The sequence below is a fragment of the Lathyrus oleraceus genome, chromosome 1, assembly GCF_024323335.1.
Source record: "Lathyrus oleraceus cultivar Zhongwan6 chromosome 1, CAAS_Psat_ZW6_1.0, whole genome shotgun sequence".
Classification (NCBI taxonomy): Eukaryota; Viridiplantae; Streptophyta; class Magnoliopsida; order Fabales; family Fabaceae; genus Lathyrus; species Lathyrus oleraceus.
In genome coordinates, this window is record NC_066579.1 from 430,684,417 (window position 1) to 430,696,140 (window position 11,724).

At 30.8% G+C, this 11,724-nt stretch overlaps 1 protein-coding gene across 1 annotated transcript; it reads left to right on the top strand.

The window, feature by feature from the left end:
• Window positions 1-2,646: 2,646 nt before the first annotated feature.
• On the top strand, window positions 2,647-5,425 carry LOC127079823 (F-box protein At5g46170). The gene is made up of 2 exons (XM_051020194.1): window positions 2,647-4,088; window positions 4,869-5,425. Exon 1 carries the CDS (start codon window positions 2,865-2,867, stop codon window positions 4,065-4,067), a length of 1,203 nt encoding a protein of 400 aa, XP_050876151.1. The 5' UTR covers window positions 2,647-2,864; the 3' UTR covers window positions 4,068-4,088; window positions 4,869-5,425.
• The last annotated feature ends 6,299 nt before the right edge of the window (window positions 5,426-11,724 follow it).

Below are 11,724 nucleotides of genomic sequence, written 5' to 3' on the forward strand. Positions count from 1 at the left end.
GCAGGAGGAGATTAGCCGGAGGAGACCAAACAATCTCAATAGTGACTTTAAAACTTTTTTATAATTGTGAAGTCAGTATCCACCATTTAGCAGGAGGAGACCAAACAATCTCAATAGTGACTTTAAATTTTTTTATAATTGTGAAGTCACATCCACCATTTAGCAGTGGAGGAGACCAAACAATCTCAAGAGTGACTTTAAATTTTTTTATAATTGTGAAGCCGCATCCACCATTTAGCAGGAGGAGAAGAAACAATCTCAATAGTAACTTTAAAACTTTTTAGAATGGTGAAGTCACCAATGAAAAAGTTAGAAGGTGTCACTATATTATATTATTGTCAATTTAGAGACCTCATATTCAATCAAATTTACAACTGTTATCGGATATTATTATCAATTAAAGAGACCTCATATTCAATCAAATTTATAGCAAACATCAGATATTATTGTAAATTAAAGAGACCTCATATTCAATCAAATTTATATCAGTCATCAGATATTATTGTCAATTAAAGACTCTTGTATTCAATCAAATTCATAGCATTTCAAACCTAATTTAAAATTCAAACACAAAAATGAGTATTAAAATTCTAACTTATTAGTAATTAATATAACTTCAGATATATATAATAAAATATAGATTAGTTATCCAAAAAACTTATGAAAATAAGATGAAAAAAGTTTATGAATATATCATAAATTATTTTTATAAATTCTCTCAAAAAATAGTATATCAAAACTTATGCCACTAAGTAAATTTAAATAAGTCAATACAAACTTAAATTCAAATGAAATAGATTTTTAAATACATTAATAGGCAAATCAGTCCTTCAAAAATATCAGACACAAACCTAAAAATAAGTTAATGATATACTACAAGACAGGTTTAAGATTTAAATTTTTTAACAGGTTAGAAATCATATTTCATTCCTGATTACATCTTTGACAAAGTCTAACTTGACCCAACATATTACATTCATGATTACATCATTTTTATTTAAGTGACTATATCATGTATAATTAATATTTTAATGTAAAGTAAATTTTGTGAGCTTTTTTAGCTAAAATAATTTCCTTTGAAAATTTCATCAAAATTTTTGAGAATTTGTTTTTCAATATTATCAACAAATATAATACTTACTCACATTGGATGTATTTGTATTACATTGAAAAGAAGGGAAATTGCATCGATTTTCATTGTGATGTATTTATAATTATTATTCACTTTTGTATACAATTTTGAATTTGAACCTTACTAATCATGTTATTGGATTTTTTTAATTGGATGAAATTTTAGACCAATATTCATCTATTAACATTTTCACCATTTTTGATTTTATTTATTTAATAATTTTGAATTAATACTGTGTTTAGTTAAAAAAGAAGACAATAGTTTCATAACAAAAAAATAGATAGTATTATTATATTATTATACTATTGTTATTATTATGATTATTATATTTAAGTGGTTATTATTAAATGCTTCATGTTATTCATGATTATTTTTAAATGATATTCTTATTACTTTGTAATTTTTTTGCAAATAATATTATTATGGTTAAAATTACTAAAAAGTTCTTTATATTTTATATGTCATAAAAAAATAATGAAAAATTTATTTAAGACTAACTTAACTTATAATAATACGAATATGAGATAAAAAAATTAAGAGGATTTTGCCACATAAAATATGTGAGATGTGAAGGTCTATATACATTAAACCATCTAGTTTGTATGGTTCAAGACATAATTTTAGAATTTGAGTCACAAGAATAATTATTTTCGAATCTATTTTCAATCAAATTTTAGAAATTGGACTTAAAAGCAAAATCAATAATTTTTATGACACCAAAAATCTGAGCGAGGATGAGAAGTCAAACAAAAAATCTCTGTACTCGTTGAAAAAAGCGAAGGAATTATATAAGAGCAATCGGCATTGCATTTGATCCACCATTTAGTAGGAGGAGATCAAACAATCTCAATAGTAACTTTAAAACTTTTTTTAATGGTGAAATCACAATCCACCATTTAGAGACCTCATATTCAATCAAATTTATAGCAGTCATCGAATATTATTATCAATTAAAGAGACTCATATTCAATCAAATTCATAGCAGTCATCCCATGTATTTTTAGAATTTCTAACCTAATTTAAAGTTGAAACACAAAAGTATGTGTTTGAAAATGCTAACTCATTAGTAATCAATATAACTTTAAATATATAAATAATATTATTTACGAATGCATTAAGTTAATTATAATATTTTAAAAAAACTTTAAACCTTTATATGTATATTTTATTTTTCTTCATCCAAATCTTCAAATTTATTTTTATTATATTTCTCAATCACTCTAATATAAAAATCTATATAATCATTTTAAATCATATAAAGCTAAATACTTTAAAACTAAAAAAATTATACATTTTGAATAACTACAAGCATCATGTGGATTGTAAAGTCTTTAAAATATTCTCAAAAGACAACACAACAAAATACAATCTCAATATAATAAACCATCCTAGTAACTTTTAGAGGGATGTAAGCAAAATAAAATCCACCAAACCAAAATATTATTATTATGATTTTTGTTAGCAATAATAATAATAATATAAATAATAAATAAATAGAAACACAATGACACCCTCTCTCTCTAGCAGTGATTCACCGTTTTGTTCTACGCGAATAACATAAATAATATCTCTTTTTCTTTATCTCTCTATGTAAAGACAAAACCATAACCGTCTATTTGTCTCCTCATTTTCTATTTCCCCTAAATCTTCGCCTTCACCACTTCTCCAATCATGCTTCAACCCTAAAACCAGATCTACCCCCAAATCAACTCTCTTTCCGATCTTTAACACCATGTCTTCACTTCGTTCAGATCAACCTTCCAATCTCAATCCCAATCCCAATCGGATCTACCCCGAACCCTATTTCCCCCAAATCGATCATTTCGATCGAATCCCTGATTCTCTTCTTCTCTTAGTTTTCAACAAGATCGGTGATGTTAAAGCCTTGGGGAGATGCTGCGTCGTTTCGCGCCGTTTTCACTCTTTAGTTCCTCAGGTTGAAAACGTTGTTGTTCGCGTTGATTGTGTTATTTCTGATGATGATTCCAATTCTTCGTCGGCTTCTTCTGATAAATCTCGTGGCCCGTTTTGGAATCTTCTGAGGTTGGTTTTTGGTGGGATTGCTAAGCCGATTCAAACACTTGGTCAGTTTCTGGGTCCGAAGAGAGGTTCCGGTTCCAATTCCGGGAATTCGTCTTCTTCGTCGTCTTCGCCGCTTGCTGTTGGAAGTGAGGATGATGGAGATGGCGGTGTTACACATCACTCGCCTACTCAGGTTTTGAAGAATTTTAATGAGATTCGGTTGCTTCGGATCGAGCTTCCCAGTGGGGAATTAGGGATAGAGGATGGGGTTTTGTTGAAGTGGAGAGCTGATTTTGGATCGACTCTTGATAATTGTGTAATTCTAGGGGCTTCCTCTGTTTTTCACCCTAAATCTCAAGATGGTGGTGTTGTTGATGCATCTTGTGGTGGTGGTGGAAATAACAATGGTGGTGGTGGTGATGATAATGGAAGTATACCTGATTCGTTTTATACAAACGGTGGTTTGAAATTGAGGGTAGTTTGGACGATTAGTTCGTTGATTGCTGCATCTGCAAGGCATTACTTGTTGCAACCGATTATTTCGGAGCATAAGACTTTGGATAATTTGGTGTTGACTGATGCAGATGGGCAAGGTGTGTTGTATATGAACAGAGATCAACTTGAAGAGTTGAGGGTGAAGCCGCTTTCGGCTTCTTCTGCTTCAAAGAGGACTCTTGTGCCTGCTTTGAATATGAGGCTTTGGTATGCACCTCATTTGGAGTTGCCTGATGGGGTTGTTTTGAAAGGAGCTACTCTTGTTGCTATCAGGCCTAGTGAGATGTCACCTACAACTGCTAAGAAGGAAGGATCTGATCTGTCTTGGGTTTCTACTGCTTTCGAAGAGCCTTATAGGTCTGCTGCTACAATGCTTATTAAGAGGAGGACTTATTGCCTTGAGATGAATTCCTTTTGATGCTTTTTGCTCCCATCTAAGGTGCATCTTTTACAATTGCTTTGATCTGTGTTTTTTGTTTCATTATATAATTCATACTATAGGTTATAATATAAATATGAAGTTGCATTCCTGACTTTGATATACTAGTTGTTCAGAATGGTTTTGTTGATAGGTTTATGGATTGCAATTTGAAATAAATGTTAAGATTGAACCTCAGCTTAGTGTTTCGGTTTGTCTGCCCTTGTTTGCCTCAAGTTTTTTATTTGGCCGCATTAATAATCCTTGATATTGTGGATATCTGCGGTAAAATGTGACTAATGTGGCCTAAATTGCAGTTGTGGATACATTACTACCTTAATGTCGTGGCTGAGATCCCACTCATAATCTTTTTTGTAACCTTTTCCTGCTAACTGAATCTGCCCGTGTCTCCTTTTAATTATGTCTGTTCCGGAAAAAAATTCAGCTTAGGTTTGGTTTGGATCTAATTTTCTTGTCTTTGCAGTAGTACTAGTTTTCAACTCAAGACCTCTTCACTGTTTCACTTTAATGCTTAATGCTTTTACAGTTTCAACCTGATTCTATATGCTATTATATGTATTTTAATTGTTTTAGATGTGGTAGAATGACATACAACTTGTGTGCTGTTATTTGGATCTCTCTTTATGGAATGCCTTTTGCCTGCAATTTTTGTCGTTGTATTAGTGCTTATTTTGTGATCATGATTCCTCTATTTGAGTTATTAGGTTATTTTGATATGTTGTTCCTTCTTTTCTTGTTTGAGATAACTCTTATTTATTTGATTTGGAATGTAAATTTCAGGAAATGTAGAATCATTTGATAATGGGGAACATGAAGTTCCTAATATAGGAAGAATCAGAAAACACATTTTGTTTGGAAGCAACAACCCGGCCACCTGAATCTTGCTCTTTCAAGCGTCTGGTCACCTGCGGCCCCATATGAGTAGTAGTTATTATTATTTAAAGAGCTGCAAATCATTTACCCATATTGCTTGAACTGAGAAACCGAAGCATCTGCTGGTTTTTAAAAGTTTGTGGCAATACTTTTATAAGAGACCTGCAACTAGACTGATCTTGTAAGATGTTTGAGTTTGTAGTCATATACCCTTTTCAGGTCTCCATCATCTGTGAATATTCTAGGTTATTTATCAGTTTGGTTTGCCTTTGTGATATATTTTTCTCGAGTTAAATGAGCAATGTACTTTTGCTTCTGTAATTTTAAATAACTTCTGGATGAGTCAATCATACCATGCAATACTAGTTCTTGCACTTGTTTTTTCTTGGGCTCATCTTTGTCATATTTTGTAACTCCTACTGAGGGAATTTGTAAACAGTTCAATAAATCATGATTCAAGCCAATGAGTTGTATTGAATTTCTTCTGAAAATCTTGTTGGCTAGTGAATTAAATGTGCCAAGGTTGAACTTTTCAACATTCAGCTCATGAACTGATTAAATGCTGAAGGTGATGAGATTAAGTTTTTTCATGTTTTTTACTCTAGCTGATTTTGATATCACAGACATGTACATTTAAAAAAAAAAGTATATCAGGTTAATTATTATTTAATGAATGGAAAAGCATAACTATTTTATTAGCGAAAAAACAATAGATATTCTCCCAACAATGGATTGGTTCAAGTGGCTATAGATTTTAAGTGAGAAAAGAATCTTGGATTTCATTTAGAAATAATTATATCAGATTTGAATTTGAGCTTAAGTATAGCTACATTTTTGCAGGTATCAATTTTATTTTAATGTTTAATTAGATGACAATGACATGTTAATTATTGACACAAGAGTATTGAAGATAATAAGCCTAACTAATGAAAAGCCAGTCAAACTTAAGCTAAAATCTAATCTAGCATAGCTGTCATAAGATATTTAAAAAGCATAGCAAACATGTACATATCAAATAATCAGTTGGCAATAACTATCAGCATACCATAAATAATGAAAAAACAGGGGCTATTAAACAACTTACACCTTTAGTCCAGTGAATGGAAAAGTTAGCCAGCCACATTAATCGACAGTCCTAGTTGGTAAATGATGCTACATGCATGGTTTTGATTTTCTGATACACCTTGTCGAAACCACAAACCTGGTGCCTTTAATTTTGTTGAGGATGGTCCCCTTGGGATAGGTAGCCTAATTTAATAGTGAACCTACTCTTGTTATGTACCATTAACTCCCAACATTTATAATTGCAAAATTGTAGTAGTACTAGTAAGTTGATATAGGACTACTAGCTATACTGTTTTTTCTTATAGAAATTGAGTATTCATCGTATTCGGATAGACTAATTTCTCGAGTTTAGAAGGACAACAATAGACAATAAAATTCTTCTTCAAGAATTTATCGCCTCCGTTGTGTGTCTAGGTTTGAGTTTAGCTAACTTATTTAATAATAAGATTGTCTACGTTCAATTTCTTTTTGAAAACTGAGATTTGAAGATTTTTCGTTGTGGAACTAGAATTGATGAGTATCGATGGTGAAAGATCTTGAATTGACGGTGTTGATCTCCAATACGGTGGTGTAAAGTGGACCTGCAAGTTTAACACTTTAACACCTAAGTCAATTCAAAATTTAATATCTAAGTCAATTTCGAATATTATGTTAGATGACCTTAATATGTTGATTTGTTTTAAATAAATTTATATTGAATTGAGGCTTACTTTTTTTGATTTTTGGCCAATTCAGAACAAAACTAGCTTATAAAGCATGTTTTTCTACAAAGAAAAAACCTTATGAGTGCTCACACAAAACCTAAATGCAACAATATCTCTGAAAACACAATGCAATGTTCTGGACTTGAGGTCTGAAGTTACTAGTAGTTGATTATTAATTTTTCATGCATTATTCAATGAATGTACTTCAGACAGATAAAGCAAAATGTTTGGTAACATGATTGAGACTGTTGTTCTGCTGTGTATATTATGAACCAACTGTTTGTTATAAACTCAATCAATTTCACCCTTCATCAACTGGTCAATTACTACCAACTCACAACACAGACACAATCCAAACTTATTGAGTTTCTTTTTCTCTCTTATCTCTATTCCATTTTTTTCTATGTAAAGACGTTTTTTATGATATATTACTATCACTATCAATTCATGATCATGGATGATCCTCCATTGCTTGTAACCAAAATGTTTAATTATCATTATGTTTTTCATCTTCATTTTCATTTTCAATGACTATAATGTAAATATTGTGATACGAAGTGATCAATCAAATTTTTCGACATAACCATATGTCAACTGATCGGAGGATAATCCCACCTTTTTACAAGCGGAGGCCTATCAAATTGTTAGCATCTAACCGAATTCGAATATAACACTTTTAAAATAATATACTCTTATATTTTAAATTTTCACCAACAGAATAATTCAGACTATTCAGATTGATCTTTCGCGAAGTCGACCGATATATTTTGTATCAATAACAAAATCAAGGATCATTTGAAGATAAGGCAGTTGGAGGAACATATTGATTGAAAAAGTTAGTGAACTTTAAAGAGGGTGATCTTATTTTGAGGCCTATATTACTTCACAAGTTGAATCTTGTTTAAAAGATAGAATTTAGTCATTGTCTCCACAAACAAGTTTTCATTCCACTAAATACATTACATAATGGAGCCAGTAGAGGTAGGTCATATCATACTTATTTTTGGTCAATTATGTAGTATAATATATATAATATTTTCCTAATCAATGTCTTTTTAATAATTTATATCCAGCTGTTTTTGGAAATATTTATTTTTTCTTATAGAAATATTTAAAAAAAAATCAAAATTAGATATTAATTAATTAATTAGATACTTAGCTGTTTCTGCTCCTAACTCTATCTGTATGTCACATGATCAAAGGTACCTTAGCTTTGTATTACAATCCACGTGAAATGATTTCTAAACTTTGTGATTAAAACACAAGTTAATTATATTACACTTTTGCCATTTTTTATATACTAATATTCCACTCACTCTTTATTATCTGTTTAATATTGGTGATTTTATATACAATTAGTAACCATGTCTCATATTATTTTAATTGAATGTGTCACCTTCTATTTTATTCTATCATATTATTTTATTGAACACATCAAATGGTGAACAAGCAAGCCCCCACATGATGATCTTTATGCCGGCAAAGTTTGTGAGATAGGGAGAATTAAACCACGCAACAAAAAATAATTCTTTTGACAATAAGGATATGTTGAGAAGGTAAATTAAAAATTGTGTATATGAGTCATTTGGATTTTTCTTATAATTGTACTTTGTATCATCATGATAACATGTTTTAGAGTATTTTTAGGTGACTTGTAGTTTTCAAATCTTACTATATTGGAAAGCTACATTTTCACCTCTTTTAAGTTAGTTTTAGGATGCACTTTCTTTTACTTTTGTTTGTTTTATTTTACTCTCTTACCAAAACTATGAAGTTAAACAAATGAAGAAAAAATAATTTAATTTTAAATCTCTAAAAAATAAGAGAGATATACACAATTATCCAATTTATAATTGAATTAAATTTGTGAGTGATACTATAAAATTATGAAAAATATAATTAAAAAGACTAAAAATTAGATTTAAGTAATTAATACTCTCTTCATTCCAAAATAATTATTATAATAGATCATTTCATACATATTAAAAAAAATGTAATAAATAAAAGAGAATAATATTTTTATCAAACTATCTATATTTATTATTGGTGTATTCAAATTATCATAAATGCAAAGTGAAAGAATAATAGATTGAGAGTATTAATTATAGGACATAATTGAAAGATAAACATTATAATTTGCATTGAAAACTAAAATACGACACTTATTTTGGAACAAACAATTTTATAATATGCAAAAATTATTTTGGGATAGAAGGAGTATTCAATTTGATTTTATGCACGAGAGGTTGATCATAGAAACAATTTACTTAGTAAGACATGTGAAATAGTAGTATAGTTGAATAAAAAAAGATTTATATTTAAATTTTATTAATTTGGAAAAGATATATGATAAAATTTCTAGAGAGATATTATGGAAAATTCTAGAAAAGAAAGGAGTTAGAATTTTCTATATTCGAAGTTTCTAGGATATGTATCAGGGGATATCGACTAGTATTAGGGCACTTGGCAAAGACAAAAATAATTTTTTCATAACAATAAGATTGTACTACGATTCAACTTTAAGCCATTAACTTCAGTATTTGATGTATTTACACAATACATCCTAGAGCTGACACTAAAATTTATGTTTTTGCAAATGATATAGGTTCACTAGGAGAGTCAAGGGAGAATTTAAATGTGAGGTTGGAGACTTATATATGTACCTTATTGAATAACACATTTTCTTTTGAGAGGAAGTAATACAACCTATATGAAATCTAAATTTGGAAAAAGGCGAAGCGATTTTAGCTTAGAAGTGAAATTTGAACATCATATCATTCCATAAGCTACGCAATTTTAATATCAATACAAAATTACACATAAATAAAAGAAGACATAAACCACTGAATTCAAGTTGAGTGGTTGAAACAAAAAAGGTGGATTTATGATGTTTTATGAGATACGAAAGTATCACTCAAACTGAAGGAAATTTTTATAAGACAACCGTAAGACCGACAATATTGTACAAGACAAAATATTGGTCTGTAAAGAACCAACACAAAAATAATTTAAGTGTAGCACATACATGGATGTTGATTTGGATGTGTGTTAATACTAAAAGAGAGAGAATTAGAAATAAGAACATTGGAGACAAAGTTGAATATCACATATAGTAGAAAAGATTGTGGAAACTACGTTTAGGTGGTTTGTGTCGGCCATCAAGTGAGAAAAGAATTCACATTGGACCAAACACTCACTTAAAGGTCAAATACTTACTCAAACAAGTGAGAGAGACACCACATTCATAAAAAATCTTAAGGTATTAGGTAGATGAGTTCTCTCACTTATAAAGTGTCCAACCTTCATTTTTTCAAGCAATGTAGGACTTACACAACTCACACTTATTTCTCAAAAATCTCCCCCTCAAGTGTGAGTCTATCCACGATGCTCTTCCTCAAGCAGAAGCCTTTTCATCCATATACTTGTACCGCCATTCTCAGACATCCTTACCACGCCACGACACTTCAACGGGACACTCTGATCACCACTATGTTAGGAAGACTTTCGATACAAAGAGTCAGTCCTTTACTCGAACCTGACTATGATATCACTGATGAATCATCAAAATGGGGAAACATTCACATTTGGTCAAATACTCGTCTAAAGGTCAAATACTCACCCTAAACAAGTGAGAGAGGCACCACATTCACCAAAAACCTTAAGGTATTAGGTAGATGAGTTCTCTCACTTATAAAGTGCTCAACCTCCATTTTTTTCAAGCAATGTGGGACTTACACAACTCACACTTGTTTCTAAAAAATCTCCTCTTCAATTGTTAGTCTATTCACAATGCTCTCCCTCAAGCGGAAGCTCTTTCATCCATATACTTGTACCGCCATTGTCAGACATCCTTACCACGACACGACACTTCAACGGGACACACCGTCTGACCATCACCATGTTAGGAAGACTTTCGATACAAGGAGTCAGCCCTTTACTCGAACTTGACTATGATACCACTGATGAATCATCAAATGGGGGAAACATTCACATTGGTTTAAACACTCTTCTAAAGGTCAAAGACTCACCTAAACAAGTGAGATAAACACCATAAGTTCACCAAAAACCTTAATGCATTAGGTAGATGAATTCTCTCACATATAAAATACTCAATCTCCATTTTTAAGAAATAAAAAACTACTAAAGATAAAAAAAGGACTTAGAAAAAATATAAGAAGAAATAAGAAAGATAAAAAAACTAATGATTTGGAGAGATACATAGTTTTTGATTGAATATTATGGCATAGTTTGATACATGTAAGTGATCATACTTAGTGAGTAAAGTAGGGTTTTTGTTGTATTTTAGCTTCTAAGTTACAAACGTTATGAGTGTATATATATATATATATATATATATATATATATATATATATATATATATATATATATATATATAATCAAGATTATACAAAAATAACAGATATATAGGCAATAAGTTGCGTCGTTACCCCACTTTAGATGGCAAAACCAATCCTCTTAAAATTATATTCATTATCCTAGGTGACATAACATTGATATGCATGATCCTTTTCACTCTCCATAGAATATCAATTTCTTCTAGTGCTAGAAAACCAAAAGTATCAAAGGCAAATGGTATGAAAACATGTTGGTTGTCGGAACACGCTTTCTCATGCTTGACCACTAGCAACTTTGAGAGTTGGATTTCCCACAATAAAACCTTCAGTCCTCAGTCTCACCAATGGAAAAACCCGAGTCAAATCCACACATGCATGTTTCCATCCTACCCACTCATACAACAATACATCTGTTGGCCTAAGAGTCGGTCTTTCTTCCATGGGTCTGTTAAGAAATTCGCATGCATCTCTTTCTTCACATATACTCATGCACGCATAAATATATTAAATAGGACATTCCTAAAAAGTTCACGTCAATATTTGAATCCTGAAAGCTCATTGCAATAAATAGCGTGTTCCCTAAATGTACCCGAGCAAGCCTTACGGAAAATAGGGCAAACCTCATCAATATGAAATAAG

Bases quoted from the DNA above. Each gene is read 5' to 3' on its own strand.
- LOC127079823 (XM_051020194.1), top strand. From the start codon at position 2,865: ATGTCTTCACTTCGTTCAGATCAACCTTCCAATCTCAATCCCAATCCC.